We start from the raw sequence: 18,424 nt of genomic DNA, 5'->3' as shown, positions 1-18,424 counted from the left end.
GGGGTGGGGCAGTGGGTGAGCAGGTGGCCTAACCCACTATTGGGCAGGTATCACTTTCCCGTGAGATCACCGAGTCCAGAAGGAGGGGCTGTTCGTTAATGAGACTGATGAAGAATGAGCCACAGTTCAGGGACATGGGGAGGAGAGAAGACTGATTAAGTTTGATGAAGTCATGTCACAAGCATTTGGTTTTCCTTGATCTGTGGGGACAAACAGTTCAGCTAATTATAAGACAAAAAAAAAAAAAAAAAACAGGAACGTGTAGGGTTTGTGCCTGGCTTTGCCCCAGGTAAACAAGGGGGCTTTCCACAAGTCCTACCTAAGTAACAGAAGGAAGCGTGTTTCTGTTTCCGGCAACACAAAACCTTGGGGGAACTTCTTTAACTGTTGTTGTGTTCCAGGATGAGAAGACTCAGGTAAAGTTCAATATTGTTGCTACTGATTAGGACACCAAGCAGAGTAAGTAAATGGATAAGTAAATAAATATAAATAAGTATTATTTTAGCAGATAAAGGAACAGTGAAATCCTATACTAATAATATTAATGATGATAATAACCTTGCTCCAGAATTCTCATTTATATGACTTTCAATAGCATTGAAGGGCCCTACATTTTCATGGCTTGATGTGTCTGTTCCTGTCACATACAAGAGAGTTGTTGCTCTAAATCACCAAAGTTAGTTGTTGTTCCATTGAACAAGGACAATCCAGAAGTTACATATTTTTTTCCTTTTTTAAACATTTTCCTGGGACTCATGAAATGTATCTACAGACAGTGTATGAATTGTTATCGTCATATTAGACAATAAAAGAAGTAATTGAAATGTCAGACCCTTGTAACATTCAACACTTTATCCTGGCAACTTCTATCAGCTTGTAACTGAAAGCAGGTCCGGCTGCCTGCTGCTACAAAAGCCAGTACTCGAGAGGCAGGTCTGATGTCAAGGAAAGGGGTTTATTTGCAGATGCTGACCTTCTAAGCAATGGGGGACTCATGCCAAAAGCCCATCTCCACCTCTCAGTAGAGTCAGAGGTTTTTTCTAAGGAGGGAGAGGGGAACAGAACACAGAGATTAAGGGACGGGGTTGCAAAGTTCTCTGGATGCAGACTAGCACAGTCCATTCCGATCAGGCAAGTGATGGTCGAGTGTGCATCATCCTGGTTTAGCTATCCTGGCTTCACGTTATCCCAGCTTCACATCATTCTGGCTCCACTGTTGAAGGTCAGCAAATCTCCCAGAGCTGGGGTGCTTGAAGGTTGGGGTCTGCATCTTTGGAAGTTAATTCCTAGGATTCTTATACAAACCTGCTGTACATCTACAAGCTACACATTAGTCAGAGTTAGCACTTACAGAAACAATGTCAAAAGAATGGCGGGATGGGTTACAATTTCCCACCATTACAATTTTCCATGTTAAAGGTGATCCTGTTGGAGATACCACAAAGAGAAAGTTCTCTCCACTGCGTCTTCCCTCCTCTTCCTCATTCATAGTTTCTATTACAGGGTTTGGTTCACTGGCTTCACTACACTCTAGTCTTGGCTTATGTTTAAAACTGCAACTTGTCATAGAAACTTTTGGAATTTTTTGTGACACATCAGTAGTTTTCAAAAAATTTCTATTTTTATTTCTAAAAAGTTTGGTAAAACTATTTACAATCTCATATATTTTAAGATGGCATCTAAACTTTTACCCTAAAGTATAACCATTGCAGGAGACAAATCTTAAGAATATAAACAAATAATTGCATATAAATATAAAACTGTTATATCAGTCTTAAATGGAATTAACTTAGAAATCTAACAGCCACCATTATCCATTAAAAAACAGAATGTTTCGCACAAACTTTACTTATTTCATCAAATCTAAGAGAGCATTGCATGCAGGACACACCATTAATTTAAGTAACTTTTTTTTTTATCAGTTAAGGTGCAGTAAGTTTTTATGCAGAAAAAATGTTGGCATCTAAGAGATTAGCACCAGAAGGAAAGTGCTTCCCCCTCTAGGGCAGGCAGGATAGTGGGCAGGTGAACTGCTTGTCGATTTTGTCTGTTTTCAAAAAGGCAGCCCTTCCTTTCCTTGATCTCTGCTTTGATTTTTCCACAGCTCTCCCCACCCTTTCAGTCTTTTGATCACTTACCCCATTATCCCTTGCCCTCATCTGCTGTGGCCAATATTTTAAATTCGGAATGATTTTCACTGAAATTTGCCAATGAGAAAAACCTCTATTAAATTTGGAAGACAAAAGTGAAGCAGAAAATGTCATTTTCAGGAGAAGCCAATGACCAGATAAAGACTTTGCAAACCTCCCCATTGGTTCTAATACATTCAAGGCAGCCAGAAGCAATAGCTTCTCAGACATATCCATGATCTTTGGCTCGTCCATCAGCCTTTGGCTTTAGTATGTAGTTTCCCAGTCTTTCATGCAGTTAGTTCACTGCTCAAGTTCTACCTCTCCAATAATTGTGTGCATGTTTTTCTGACAAAATAGATTGTTACAATTCCCAGAATACTATTTCTATGTTTTCAGAATCTAAAATTAATTAATTAGCCTGTCTGTATTGGTTCCATGGTCCATAGGTTCTCTAATTTCTCACCTACGTATGATTTTGATTATATTTTAAAATCTGATGCTTAAAAATACTGAATAGATGACACAGATGAATATCTACATGGAAAGAATGAATTTGGACCTCCTACTTGACACCATATATAAAAGTTAATTCAAAACAGATTAGAGAACTTAATGCAAGAACCATACCTATAAAATATTGGGTTGGTCAGAAAGTCCAAGGTTATTTTTGTAAAATAAGAGATACTTTTCATTTTCACCAATAACTTTATTGTTTTGAATATATTGAGTATGCCAGCTACCTCCCATGTGGTATAACGTTGATTGTTCTCAATTAATGTCTTGATTTGATCACTATCAACTTCAACTGGTCTACCTGACCATGGAGCATCATCCAGTAAGAAATCTCCAGCAGGAAAATTCTCAAACCACTTTTGACACATTTAATCAGTCATAGTCATGGTACCTTCTCCATACACTGCACAAATCTTTTTGTGTGTGTTTCAGTTGTATTTTTACGTTTCTTGAAATAATAAAGCATAAAGTACCAAAATGTTACACATTTTCTTCCATCTTCAGTATTTACATCGCTATACAAAAATTCATCAATTTTGATGAGTTTTTAAAAATATGATGACAGGTGTCACAGTACAATCTAACAAATTTGTTTCAAACAATATTAAAGACAACTAAGCACTACTGGAGCCACCTTACAGAAAAAACAAATGGACGTTTGGCCAACCCAATATTTAGAAGAAAACATAGGTATATGAGGTCTGTCCAGAAAAAGTCCAACTATTGTTACTATAATGATAATGGTTTGCATGACATCAGTGTAACCTGGCAGCCAAGGAGAGTGGACTGGAATGTACACGTGTGTTCATTGTACTAGTCAGTGGGGGCAGTAGACGCCCTTGAGTGAGCATGAGTGCTGTGCGGCTGTTGCATTCAAAATGACTGAGCAAGTAGAACAATGAATCTGCATCAAATTTTGTGTTAAGCTTGAACATCCCTCCATGGAAACTACTTTGATGATTCTGAAGGCCACGGCTATGGGCAACTGGTGATTGGCAGCTTCATCAACAACGCGCCAACTCATGCATCACATCTCATGCAGAGGTTCTTGGAGAAACAGCAAGTCATTCAGGTGGTTCAGTCCCCCTGCAGCCCAGATTTGGTGTCCTGCAACTTCTGGCTTTTTCCAAAAACTGAAATCATCTTTGAAAGAAAAGAGATTTCAGACCATCAGTGAAATTAAGGAGAATATGACAGGGCAGCTGATGGCAATTGGGAGAACTGTGTCAGGTCCCAAGGTGCCTACTTTGAAGGGGACTGAGGTATCATTGTCCTATATACCATGTTTCTTGTATCTTGTATCTTCTTCAGTTAATGTCTCTATTTTTCATATTGCATGGTTGGATAGTTTCTGGACAGACCTCAAAAATCATCCAGATATTGGGTTGGACAATGCATTCTTAGATATCACATAGAAAGCTCAATGAACCTCTCTCAAAGTAAAGTTTTACTAAAATTTAAAACTTGTGTATTGAAAGACACTATCAAGAAAGTGGAAAGATAATCCACAACATAGGGGGAAGTTTTTGCAAATGACATACTTGATAATAGAATATTTATCCTAAAAAAGAATACTTAAAACAGCCAAAAAAGACAAATAACCTAATTTAAATACACATATAGCAAATGAAGAGATATTTCTCAAAACAAGATATAACGATGGACAAAAAAAAAAAAAAAAACACTTAACAGTCATTTGTCATTCGAGAATGCAGACCAAAACCATGAGATGTCATTTTACGTTTATATGAAATGTCCAGAACAGGGACATACATAGAGACAGAAATTAAATTAGTAATTTTCATGGGGTGGAAGTGGGATGTGCTAGAATTTATGAGATTGTATTCAAAGGTGGTGAAAATGTTCTAGAGCCCTGGCTGATGTGGCTCAGTGGATAGAGCGCCAGCCTGTGAACCAAAGGGTTGCCAGTTGGATACCCAGTCAGGGCACATGCTTGGGTTGTAGGCCAGGTGCCCAGTAAAGGGTGTATGAGAAGCAACCACACACTAAGGTTTCTCTCCCTCTCTCTCCCTTCCTTTCCCTCTCTCTAAAAATAAATAAATAAAATATTTTTTCAAAAAAAGAAAATGTTCTGGAGTTAGTGGTGACGATGTTACAAAATTGTGAATATACAAATACCCACTAAACTACACATCATAAAGGGCTCAGTTTCATGGCATGTAATTACATATAAATAAAAAGAAAATGTCCAGTTCTTTTCTTAAACCAAAGACATAAAGGAATCTTTTTCTTTATATTCATAGAGTATCTACTTTGTATGTGCCATTATTTCATGAATATTTTTAGTGAAGTGACTGTCCTTTCCCCAGTACATTCTTGGACCCTTGTCATCTACAGCTCTGTTCATCTGGGTCTTTGCACAGCAGCTGCAGAAAGCAGGATTTGAGATTTTTCTTGGTTTGCTTAAGCTATACTGTTGTTTTGCCTTCTAACAGACTAAAGAATAAATATGTAGTTTCAGAACTAGTAAACACCAGATGTTATAACAGTAGTCATAGATGTTATTTATTAAGTGCCTTCAATATGCCAGACTCTGTACTTTACATACATCCTTCACTCCTCTTACCAGGGTGATGTTTTGATCCACTTTGTACAGAAACAGACCTGAGGCTCAAGGATAAAGAACAGAAATGCTAAAATTAACCCTGGGTACAGTGAGATGAGCCCTGCCCGGTGCTCCCTGGGCGCCCTTGGCCAGCCGGGTTCCCCTCTCAGCCTCATCCCATAAGTGAGCCCACACGGGGCCTGCCTGCAGCCTGGTGGGAGGACGAGCAGCTGAGGGCACAGAGGCATCAGCCGAATATCAGGACGCCAAGAGACTCTCAACCCACGGTAACTGATCACAGCCTCTCATCCCCCTAGTGAAATCCAGGCTGCTAGGGTTTGTATAACTTGATTTATACAAGTGACGCCCTCCTACCTGTATCCTCAAAATGTTTGACGAGTCTTAGGAAGCAAGTTAGAGATTTACAAATGCACACACTTGTGAATATTTGCTTTCTGCCCCCTGTTAGAGAAGGTGTTGGGTAACCATTAATACTTGCGATGTACCCTGCAGAATCTTTCTACAAAGAGATTCACTCACTGTTGATTTGCTGGTGTGTGGGTGCTTTCAGGACACAGAAGGAGCCCTGCCTGTCTCATCGGCCTGTGTCTGGGTCTCTTCTCGTTTAATAACCATTAAAAAATTAACAACCTTTGGCATTCTCAGCCCTACATGGTCTTTGTGTTCAAGCCAAAACTCACCCACGGGAAGAACACAGATTTAGAAAAACATCCCATCTCTGCCCTTTCTTTCAAAATCAGGATTGGCACAGATTAGATAGACCCTGCCACAATGCGTGTAGTATGGATGAAAACTATCTAGTAAATTCAAAAATACCTGAAGGGAGAGCTCTGGATGTGAATTAAGTCTGGGTTCAAGATGGATCTGTGTTTCTTTATTTTTGTGAAGCCTCTTCCATTTTACTCAAAGGAAAAAAAAAAAAAAACTTCCATTGCCTGATTTAACCCTCATCTGCAGCCCCAGAACAAGAAATGCGTGCCATCCCCTTTCACAGGTGGGGAACAAGATGTGCCCGGCCACCCCTCTCCTCGGCTGCCAGCCTGGTTCCAGCTGTCATGGGGGTCCCTCACCCCACTGCTTCTCCTGCATGTACTTCTGTGATGTTTTCTCTGAGGTTTGGAAGGTTTTCAGAAATGGCCAGCTAGGAACAGTTAATAGAAAGAGTAACATCACTCAGCGATTCTATTCCTGAGCCCCAACCAGTGAGAAATTGCCTGGGGAGGAAAGGAGACGGACTGTGAGTTCGGGCCTGGAATTCCTGCCAGCCCTGCCCCTCACGCAGCATTCACTTCTGGGGACCTGAGTGTTCTCATATGTAAGTTAAAGATGATGACACCACCCCCAACATTATTAGAAGCATAAAAAGCAATTTCTATATTAGAAGTTAACAGTGTCACATGCTTATCACTAGGGTTGATAATCACAATCATTTTCACTGTTCAATATGCTCCTTTTACAGCCAACACTCGCCCCCCGTGGTATCAGCCCCCACGGGGAGGGCCGCACCTGGGCAGACGGTGAGCTTCACCTGCGAGTCCCATGGGTTCTCCCCCAAGAACATCATACTGAGAAGGTTCAAAGACGGGAACGAGCTCCCAGCCTCCCGGACCGCCGTGGACCCAGAGGGAGACAGCCCTTCCTACAGCGTCTCCAGCACAGCCAGGGTGCGGCTGGCCCGGGGGATGACTGCCCCCAGGTCATCTGCCAGGTGGACCACATCGTCCTGAAGGGGGACCCTCCTCTCTGTCAGACTGCCAACCTGTCTGAGGTCATCCGAGGCAGACGCCAACTACCCCCTCAAGACACCAGAGCGGAAGAAGGGGATCATCTGCACATTCTCCGTCTGCTGCACTGGCGTCCCCCTGACCTTGTGTGCACGTCTGGTGCCTTGACTCTTGTGGCTGCTGCTCAGGGGGTGCACCCGATGACTGACTGGGTTGGTGGCCATGGGACTTGCGTTAGTGGATCCCACAGGATTGTAGGAAACAAAAATGAACAGTTCTTAACTGGCCGTTCCCCAGAGGCTTAGCTCAGAGACAGCAGTTGAAACAGCCACCATTATCCTGTGCACTAAAACTAATGTGAAATGTTATATATCAATTATATCTCAATAAAACCGAGTAAAAGAAGCTGAATTGTTTTTATATAAAGGATTGTTCTTTATATGTTTTTGGTATTAATGCTTCTTATTCTGTTAGGAAATGATAGTGAAAGTTGATAATAGTTGGCTTCTTTTTAGCCTGTAATTAATAAAATTTTAAGTTGCCAAAATAAAAACAGAGAATCTACACTACTGCTTCAAACTGACCTAGGCCAATCTTACCATGCAAATTCAGTTGCTTAAGATAAATATTGATAGCCTTCAATAGCTCAGATAGAAAAGACTAGATTTTTCCCTCTACAACTTTACTATCCAGTCCTGTATTTCGTGAGAGCCAGCGTAAGTCTTGTCACACATACAAATATGGGCAAACTGATATAAGACAGAGCCAGTTCTGTGAATTCAATGAAGTTGAACTTATCTGTTTCATTCTACTGTTTCTTATTTTAACCTTTTTCACCACTGTTAATTATATTCACATTATTTTGAAATAGATCTCCAGAAGTTTTTCAGTTTTACAAACTGAAACTCTATAGTTATTTCCCCCCACCTTTACCTGTTGGTAACCACAATTCTGCTTTCTGCCTTCATGAGTAAGACTATTCTTGACAACTTATATACAGGGTCCAGCACAAACAACACTCCTTTTTTTATTACATAAAAGTCATATTACAGAACCATAAGCATGTAATTCTGCAACATAACAATATCACACTCAAGCACACCATATGACATTTTAGGAGAAATGTTCAAATTGCCATCAGTCTCATGCGAGACATTCATGTATCTTACCAACCGCAATCAATGCTGTTACCTCTGCTGGATCCTGTAAGTAGAACCATACAGCCTTTTTCCTTTTGTGTCTACCTTATTTCACTTAGCACAATGTCCTCGAGTTTCACTCATGTTGTGGCATTTGACAGAATGGCCATTGTGGGAAAGACAGATTAGGAAGGCTTTCATTTCACTCAGAATTGGGTCCATCCATTCGTCCATCCATCACCTATTTATCCATCCATCCGTCCATCCGTCCATCCATCCATTCATCCAAGCACGTATTCACTCACCCATTCACACTCTCATTCATCATACATTTACTTACACATACATCTGTAACCAATACCTACACCCTCCTCTGTGACAGCCCTTGGGCAGATGACCTAATCCTCAAAGAGCTCCCTGTCTCCCACAGTGGACTTCCTACAGGATTGTCTCTTTTCTCTGAGCTGTGTCTGTTCCCCTGCAGGGACAATGTGCCAGTTTTCACCTTCCTCAAACTTGATGGCTATTACCTGCCACATAAAGAGACTCTACCCACAGAGTGTACATGCATCTGCCTAGAGAACTGCTATATGTTCATGGTTGCTGAGCAACCCAAGTCCATGTAGAACCCACTGCCTCTAAAGCTTGCAGTGGGTGAATGTGTCATTGCAGGGGTCTGAGTAGGTGCTCACCTGTTTGATACAGAATGAGAATGAGACACAGCCTCCCGTCCAGCCAACCACATACTGTGACAGCAGCCTAAGCCACATGCAAGCTCAGTGGGAGTGCATGCAAACTCACTTCCACTCCTGGGAGCAAGTAGCTGGGTCACCTCTGTCTCCTGAGTGGAGAAAGGTATTTAAACTCACAAAGCTCCATTTGATGTTTCCTTCTGCCCATTTATATTTAGGTTCACAGACATCTGCCATTATTTTTATGGCTTTCCTTCTGGGCTTCAAGGTGCTGCTGCAGCTGCAGATGGTGGATCCTGTAACAGGTGAGTTGGAGGAAGTCCTTAGTCTTCAGTGAGGAAGGTCAGGGTAAACTTCATGGGCTGGCAAGAGGAGTCCCGGGTACACCCACATAGTCATGTGGTCATCACATGTCTGAATCAGCCTCAAGAGAAGGCTACGAATGCTTTTCTTTTTTCTAAGTGCCTTTGGAATGTCAGAGGCTTCCAACCCTTACACATTGTGTTATGCCCTAGAGTTTGAAGGTTTTCAAAATAAACTACTTGAAACCCTAGAGATGATAGTCCAAAGTATGGAGGTGGGGTGAAGGTCAAAGCTTCAAGACCCAAACTGCTAAGAGTCCCCCAAAAACTATTATATGTCATATTTCAGTGTTAATATGATGTATCTTTGGAATGAATAAGAAAGTATTGCCAAAGCCAACTACTAGAACAGACCCGAGAGACTTGGAGGTGCTGGATAGTGGCAAAGATGAATGTGGATGTGGAAAAGGGTTCAGAACTCAGAGAGAGGTGTTGGGGTGTGGTGAGTCGAGGCTTCCTTTCTGATCTGTGCCGCCAACCCAGGCCAAAAAGAGTGCCTGTCACTTAGCATATGCTCAATAAATATTTGTGGAATTAATACAGGAATGAATGACGGGTCTTTTTTTCTTCCATGAATGAATGAATGGTTTCCCTACAGTTCTTCTCCGCCCCTGTAATACATTGTCTCCTGTGCTGTCCAAGGGGCCCGGGTGGGGAGAAGAAGTTGCACAAACCTGCAGATTATCCAAGACCCCTGCCCTTTGCCCTGTCAAACCCACCTCCATCACAAGCACGCTCCTCCACACTGCCTCCTGACGCTCCTTCCTTCCGATAATAAGGCTGAGACAAGGGCGGACTTCAGTCGTGGGGACTCAGAAGCATGTGGGCCTTGATGCACTGAGCATCCCGCTGGCCCTGCCTCCACCCACAGGGGAACCAAGCGGGTGAGGAGAACAGGTTTTCATCCTCCCTGTTCATAAACAGCCCTTAATGTTCACAGCAGAGTTGTTTTTTTCCAGAGCTTTTACAAATATGATTTCATTTTAGCTATTTGAAATCACTGAGTTGAATCAAGTATTTCTGTGTTCTGAAATATGTAATGAATAATGTAAAAAATTATCCATGGACTCACTATTCTATCTTTCCAAAAAAAGGAACATTTTGCCAATATTCTCTGTTCCTTTTGAAGAAAACTGTTGGAAATTTGGTGTTATAGTTCTCCAGCATGATTTTATACTTTTACAACATATGTGTAAATCCTTAAGCAACAATTAATACTGCTTTGCATGTATTAACTTTTGTTTAAATGCTCTTAAACTGTATACAACATTCTGGAACTTTTTTTATGCTTAACACTGTTTTGTGTGTTCTAACAATGTTGATATATATAGCTCCATTTTCTTAGTTTTCCATGCTTTATAGTTTTCTGTTTTAAGATATGCTACAATTTGTATTGTATTAAAGCTTTATCTAATGTTTTGCAACAGACATTCCGATTTTTTTTCCATAATACATACAGTAGAGTCCTTCCTGTTCCTCTAGTGCGAGCCACAAAGAAGCAGGGTTGATGTCATCTGGGAGCTTTTGTTTTACCAGAAACTGTTTTCATTTTTTCATTAAGTTTTACGCTTTCTATTTATGCCTTTCAGATCATATCTATGCCTTTGATTTACATATATTTTACTAGTGTATATGCGTGCATATGTGCATGTCTGTGTTATAGGTGGTATGGATCATTATTTCTTTCACAAGGATAAATTACCCAGCATTCACTGATCCACACTGCCACCTTTGCTGTATATCAACTTTCCATCAAAATGTGGTTCTTTGTATGAGCTCTCTGCTCCATTGAGCTACTTCTCTCTTGTCAGAACTACTCTGTCTTAATTAAACTAGCTTTATAATTAGTTTTCATAACTCTTTTCAACAAATCTTTCTTTCCACCTTTTCTTGTTGTTCAAAATGGTGTGCTATTCTTGGCCCAAATGCATTTTATAGTGACTCTGTCATGGTTCATGATAAAACATTAGAATTATTATCTTACTTCATTGAGTTTTTATATTAACTTACACAAATTGATATCTTTCCAATATTGAGTTTTCTTGTTCATGGACATAGTATACCAGTTTTTAGGTTTTCTTTTAGGACTTTAGTTTACAATTTCACATGTCATTTCCCATAATGTTCTTAGGCATCTCTAATTAGAACTAACTTTAAAACTTCCTAGTCTGTGAAATCTTTAAAATTATAACTACTTTTTTCAATGGTTTTTGACTGCTGTTTAGTGTGGTAATTGATTTTGATCACTATTCATCCACCAAGCTTATAAACACTCACTACCACTAACAGTATGGACTTTCTTTTTATTTGCACACTTACAACACTAATTACCTAGAATTAGTTTCTTTCTTTTTCAGGGTTACGTATACATGTGTTTTAAGTGTGAAATAGCTTTACAAGTTCTACATGTGAAAGCTGGTATCTTTTTCACTTTCTACCATTTCTACCTCCAAGAGGCAACCATTTCCAACTCTGTTACCTGATTATTTTAGATTTTCCTCCCATACCTCATACTTCATACTTCTATGCACTTCTTGATTTCTGACTTTAGGATTCATTTAGCTCACAGGTTTTTGTGTGGACATTAGTCACACTTCTCTAAGATAAATGCCTGGGAGTATAAATATATTACACATCCTGTCCTGAACTGTGTAAGGAAATTATTCGTATTGTTGTATGGAAGCACATACTTTGGGAGGTCTGCACCACACTGTGCATTTGGGTTAAGTTTTACCAGTTTCAGCAATAAAAGGTAGAATATGGACTCACTTAGGAGAAGATCAGGTTCTGTCCCAACATTGACCAGGTTCTGGTGAAACTTCTTCCTTCTACCATCTGAGCAGCTCTTGGCCAGCTACTCCTAGGGTCCTGGACTTTGAATTTGGGACACAACCCACAACTGCAGCCCTTCTTGTCCTGAGCTCCAAGTGGGGCATCACCGAGAAGATCTCAGATGGGATGAGGGCCCGGTGGAGAGCAGAGGCCCCAGGCAGAGGCAGCACTATTCCCTGTAGGCCTGCCCAAGGCTCTCTGAGAATGAAGATAAGTAACTCCTCACCTAGTATTTGCCTTCTCTGCCTGATTCTATTTCACAACCTAAAAGCAGAAACTATCTCAAATCTAGAAGCAAGCTACTGTCTCACAGCCATTGTACCACATTCTGGGCACTTCCCCTTATATCACAGGAGTCGGGGCCTCTCTCCTCCCACAGAGCAGAGGCCAGGTTCTCCCAGCGCACAGGAGGATACAGCAGGCTCCTCAGGCCTCCAGGATGCCTGTCCCTGCCTCCTGGCCCCTCCCTCAGCCTTGCCTGCTGCTGACTCTGCTGCTGGGCCTGTCAGCAACATCTGTCTGTGCAGGTGAGCACATGTTGGGGCAGTATCTTCTCTTCCTGCCACTGGACTTCTTTTGTGGGTCCATCACCTGCACTCGGTTACCAGAGGTGACAAAACAGATGATGCTTCAAGTTGCAACAGTGACAGCTTTGTGCGTATTAAACGTGTATAACCATCACAACATTCTTTTTTGAGAGCTATAGCTATTATCCTGGATTTACAAATGGGGAAACTGAGACAGAGAGAGTAAGTTGCCCTATAATTATTAACTAATTTTACAGAGCAGCCAGGATTCAAGTCTGGGCTACCAGCTTCTAAGAACTCATTCTTTTAACCATGTTACATGGCTTCTCAGTAAAGATTGATTGCAAAAAAATCAGAAAACCCAGAGAAGTGAAGCAAAGAATAGTTATCTCCCATCAAGTCACTCAGAGACACCAGAGTGCAAATTCCATTGTCTGTCCTTGCAAACTTTTGTTAATTACATGTTTCATGGTTTCAGTGCGCTAAATATTTTACTAAGCTTTTAATATGTATTGCAATTCATTAACCCTCAAAACAGCCTGTGTGGTAACAGGCTAGGCCACACTTCTATATATATTTGTGATGCATTCTCTATGTGTGGGAGAGAGTTGTGTATGTCTATGAGTTGGTATGAGAAAGTTCACAAACACACATACACACATGAAATTTTAGAAAAGCCCTTTTTTTCAGTTGTCATCAAATTATTTTCATTGCACGTGAAATGCCCATGAACAAATCTTTAATTCTGTCTCAGACACCCTTCCCCTTTTCTGCTGCTCTACACTTACCCCTTACCCTCCTCGAGCTCAAAACAAGCAAGCTTCTCTCTTGGTAAAATGAGTAAGTCTTTCCATCAGTTAATGAATGGATAAAAGAAGGTGTGCTACAAATGTACAGTGGAATAATAGCAATAAAAAAGAATAAAATCTTAAAAGTTGTGACAACATAGCTGGATCTAGAGACTATTATCCTGAGTGAAATGGGTCAGAAAGAGAAAGACAATATCATATAATTGGCACTTTTTTGTGGAACCTCAAGAAAGAACACAAATGAATATACAACACAAAAGAGAAGCAGACACATATTTCTAGAGAAAACCTTGTCAAAGGAAAGGTGTGGGGCGATGGGAAAAGTAAGTAGGATTTTATGCATTGTTTCCTTGAAGCCTCTCTTCCATGCTGGGTAAGAACAGGTAGGAAAAACCCAGATGAGAGACACAGAGGCTGCTGCTATAAGCTCTATATCTATAATTATATCTATATCCATATCTATATCTTTATCTTAATATCAGTGGACACCTCAAGGCCTCAGGAAATTTAATGAATAATAACTTCTTAATTTTTGGAACATTCACCATGTGCAGACACCGTGCAAATACCTGTGGCTATTTTATCACATGATGATTACATCCAAGGCAGAACCTGTTGTCATCTTTACCCTACAGTTAAGAAAATGGAAGTAAAACCAGAGGTCAACTGAGTCTGGGGCTCATGCTGCCTGTCACCACCCAGCCAAAAAGCAGAGACAGGGACTGGATTCTAAGTGCACATTTGATACTGTCAGATGCTGGAAACCTGAGAAGGTGGTAGGTAAAAATCCTAACATCCACCTTCTTTTAAGCTTGTCAGGAGCAAGTATAACTAAGCAAGGATTGGGAAGAGAATATGGAAAGGAACACAGAGGGAGTCCTGGGGATGATGTGCAGTCTTGCGTTTGAGGCCTTGCGGGGGTTTGGTCTTGACGAATGACCTCATTCCTGGTTCCTGGAACCGGATGGGCAGCATTCTGATACGGATCTCAACGCCGGTCAAGCAGTGACCTCGTGTGCGTCATCCGGGTGTTTCTGGGACACGACCAAAGAGTCTCCACATTCTTGGTGACTGGCCATGTAGGATCAGGGCTGGGTTGAAAGTCCCTTTTGTTCTTTCCTGGTCAACTGTTAACTGCAAAAATATTTCAGCCAGAACATAAGATTAAACACACGCATTTGATTCATTGGTTACACGTGCTACTAGTAATCATCTAAGGCCGTGATGGAGGAGGAAGAAAAAAATGTATTCTCAATTCTACCCCTTCTATCAGAAGCAGAGAGGTTCGAGGTTACTGAATGGTAGAGCTGTGTGATTTGAACTCAGGCATCGGACCCTAGAGCTCAAGGATTTAACTGTGACTCCTCTCAAAAGCCTGTGGCCCCACGTCCATCCCATGAGATTTCTGCTGCTTCTGTCAACGGGTGTGGAGAAGGGCGGGTGTGGAGAGAAGGTTTTGCTGTTTCCTTCTTTGGGGCTCTTCTGCTTCCTGCCTATGCTCAATTTACTCCCCCCACCAAAGCCATCTACAAGGGAACCTCAGTTTCTAACATGCTTTCCACAGAATTACCCACTTAAAATAGGCTTCAGGGTCCTGGGAGGTGTCACACTAGGCAGTTTACACATATAAACTTTTATTGGACACCTACAACTTGACAGAATTGTTATAGGAACGTGGGTGCATTGCTGTACAAAAGAGACAAAGTAGCTGCCTCCCTGCAGCTTAGATCCTAGTTGGGAAATGACAGTAAAGAGACATAATAAGTAAGAAAGTAATATAGACTATTGGGAAGTGATGTCTTAAGGGAAAAATCAAACTATTGCTGGATAGGAGAACTGGGGGAATCTGTAAGCTGGGATGTATTTTAAACAGGGTATACTCTAGGTGGGCATTACTGAGAAGGGAACATTTGAGCAAAGATTAAAAGAAGGTTGGGAGTGAGCCATGCGGTTATCTTACAGGCCCCCCTGGTAGGAAACAGCATGCGCAAGGGCCCTGAGACTAGAAGCTTCCTGCTGTGTTCAAAGACTTGGGCTATTGCTATGAGTGACATGTTTGCCATTGTAAGGTTTTGAAGAAAGAAGGGACATGGTCTGACATGAATTTCAAATTATTCTAGCGTTTGGTTGAGAAGAGACTACAAAAGGACATAGAGAGAATCCACTAGAGCACTTAAGAGGTCATTGCATTCGTACAAACAAGAAGTGTCTTGCACCGGGACAGGACGTAGCTAGTGGGGATAGAGGATTAAGATCAGGTTTGCGGTGGATGCCAAAGGAGGGCAGGCAGGGTGTCCGGTGCGTAGGATATACAGTGGGAGAGAAAGGCTTGCAAGGGTTTGGGACCCGAGCATCTGGAGGAATAAAGGCCCCTCAGGTGAGATTCTGAGAGCTGTGGGGGAGATTCGGGAGTTCAGTTTGGACATGTTAACTGTGAGATGTTTGTTATCATCCAAGATACATGTTGAGTAGACAGACGGACATACAAGTCCAGAGTTCAGGTGAAAGGCAGTGGTCAAGGATGTAAATTTGAGAGTTACGGGTGCACAGACGGCAGAGTTTTTGCCATTCCCTGCTCGTCTCGATTCTGATTCCTCTTTTCCCTTCTCTATTCCTTTTCCTTCTCCCTCCAAGATTTATTCCTACTTCACATTTTTGTCCCGGCAGTTAGGTTCCCCGCCCCCAATTTTCTTCTCCTGATATAAAAATCCAAACCGTCAATGACCTTGGTACCAAAGACCTGCCCTGCGACAGCACATGGCCGCCTTGGAGCCTGTGTGGTTACAAACAGTGCTAAGTAAGGGGGGTCTCACCAGCTCACACTCTGCAAACGTGACCCACAGATTTTCTCCCTGAGGAGACGCCAAGAAACAGAAAAGAGCACAGGATTTCTCTGTGGCGCCACAGCTGCCTCCTTCTCTGAATTACAACATATTTCTGCCACCAGAACCCACAGCTACTTTTTGGGGGAAAGGGAAGGGAAGGGGAAAGTCAAGGAACATATAGCAAGGACTCATGGACAAAACCAAAGGGGAAGAGCTGAGGGAGGGAAGGTGGGAGGGGGCAAGGGAAAGAGGGGGGGGGGGAAGGCAGAGACAAATGTATTTAAAAAGTAAATAAATTAATTTAAAAAAAAAACAAACCCACAGCTACTTTTTAAAATATTTCAAATAAAACGAGAATTTTTTGTACTTCTCTGTGTCCAGAAACTGGTTAGGCACAGAGGCAGTGAAATTGAATTGAAAAGGTTTTCACCTGCAGTTAAATGATTGGCCCCAAAGAGACTCATGTCCATTCAACTCACAAGTCATCGTCCAAACACAGTGAATCACCCACAAATCTTTTCAAAACACAGGTGTGAAAGCTGTTGTTTCCTTGTTCTCACGGCTCTATGTCCCCCTTCGAGGGCAGGTCTTCAATTCTCCGAGCCTGAGAAACCACATGTTTTGCCATTTTCCTTGAGTCATTTAGTCCAATTCAAAGGCTCTCTATGGGGCAATTACCTAGATGTGGTACATATTTTCTATTCTTGTAAAGTATACATAACATACGATTTACCATTTTAGCCATTTTTCAGAATACAGTTCAGTGAAACTAAGTACTCACAAAGCCATGAAACCGTCAGCACTACACATTTCCAGAACTGTTTCAATGTCTTAAGCAAAAACCCTTTACCCATTAAAAAATAACCCCACACTTTTCCTTTTCTCCCCTATACCTGGTACTCTCGATTCTCTTTTTTGTTAAGAATGTGCCTATTCTAGATACTTCATACAAGTGTAATCATGTGTTTGTCAATTTTTATCTGGTATAACCACTAAGCATAATATTTTCAAGCCTCACCCATGTTATAGGATGTATCAAAATTCTGTTGCTTGTTAGGGATGAATATTTTATTGCATATATACTCCACATATTTTTATCCATTTATCTGTTGGTGAATATTTGGGTTGATACTACACTGGCTATTGTGAATAATGCTGCTATGAACATTGATGTACAAGCATCTATTTGAGTCCTTGCTTTTAATTTTTGGGGCTATATACCTAAGAGTCAAATTAATGGATCATATAGTAAACTTTTTGCTTAACTTTCTAAGAAACAACCTCTGTTTTCACAGTGTCTGCACAATTTCATATTCCTACCAGCAATACACAGGGGTTTCAATTTTTTCACATCTGTGCTAACATTTACTTTCTATTTTTATATTTTTTATAATAGTAATCCTAGGGGATATGACAGGATATTTCATTGTGCTTTTGATTTGCATTGTTCTAATTAGTAGTGATGTTGAGCATCTTTTAATATGATTACTGACCAATCCTATATATTCTCTGGAAAATGTCTACTCAAGTTCTTTGTCCATTTTTTAATTGGTTTGTTTGCTGTTTTGTTGTTGAGTTGTAGGAGTCCTTTATGTGTTGTAGATATTCATCCTTATGAGACATATGCTTTGTAAACATTTTCTCCCATTCTTTGACTTGTCTTCTCAATTTCTTGATAGCATCTTCTGATGCGCAAAAGTTTTTAATTTTGATGAAGTCCAATTTATATATATTTTATTTTGTTGCCTGTGCTTTTGGCACCATATTCAAAGAATCATTGCCAAATTCAAAATCATGAGGAGTTTAGCTGATGGTTTTTTTCTAAGAATTTTATAGTTTTGCTCTTACATTTAGGTCTCTGATTCACATTGAATTCATTTTTGCATATGGTGTAAGTTTAGGGTTCAATTTCATTCTTTTGCATGTGGATATCCAGTTTCCCAGCACCATGTATTGAAACCCTGTCTTTTCCCCACTAAATGGCTTTGGCATCATGGTTGAGAACTATTTGACCATACGTGTGATGGTTTATTTCTAGCCTCTCTATTCTATTTCATTGGTCTATATATCTGTTCCAAAGCCAGTACCACACTACTTTGATTACTGAGGCTTTGTAGGAAGTTTTTATATCAGGAAGAGTGCTTCCTGATATAAACTATGTCCTTCAATTTCAAGATTGTTTTGGTATCTGGGGTCCCTTGGGTTTTGACATGAATTTTAAAATAAGTTTTTCCATTTCTACAAAAAACTGCCCTTGGAATTTTGATAAGAGCTGTATTGAA

General features: G+C 40.8%; 1 protein-coding gene across 1 annotated transcript in view; it reads left to right on the top strand.

Moving 5' to 3' along the window:
• Positions 1 to 9,124, top strand: part of LOC129070947 (signal-regulatory protein beta-1-like) — a 69,154-nt gene extending 60,030 nt beyond the window's left edge. The window contains 3 exon segments of the mRNA XM_054574167.1: positions 6,692 to 6,918; positions 6,921 to 7,168; positions 9,056 to 9,124. Of these exon segments, the coding sequence (XP_054430142.1) occupies positions 6,692 to 6,918; positions 6,921 to 7,168; positions 9,056 to 9,124 (544 nt within the window).
• The last annotated feature ends 9,300 nt before the right edge of the window (positions 9,125 to 18,424 follow it).

This window comes from Pteronotus mesoamericanus, unplaced genomic scaffold (genome assembly GCF_021234165.1).
Source record: "Pteronotus mesoamericanus isolate MK-2021 breed Mesoamerican mustached bat unplaced genomic scaffold, CSHL_Meso_final contig_25, whole genome shotgun sequence".
NCBI lineage: Eukaryota > Metazoa > Chordata > Mammalia > Chiroptera > Mormoopidae > Pteronotus > Pteronotus mesoamericanus.
Note: the sequence above shows the minus strand (reverse complement) of the source record. Positions and strands in the feature narration are given on the sequence as shown.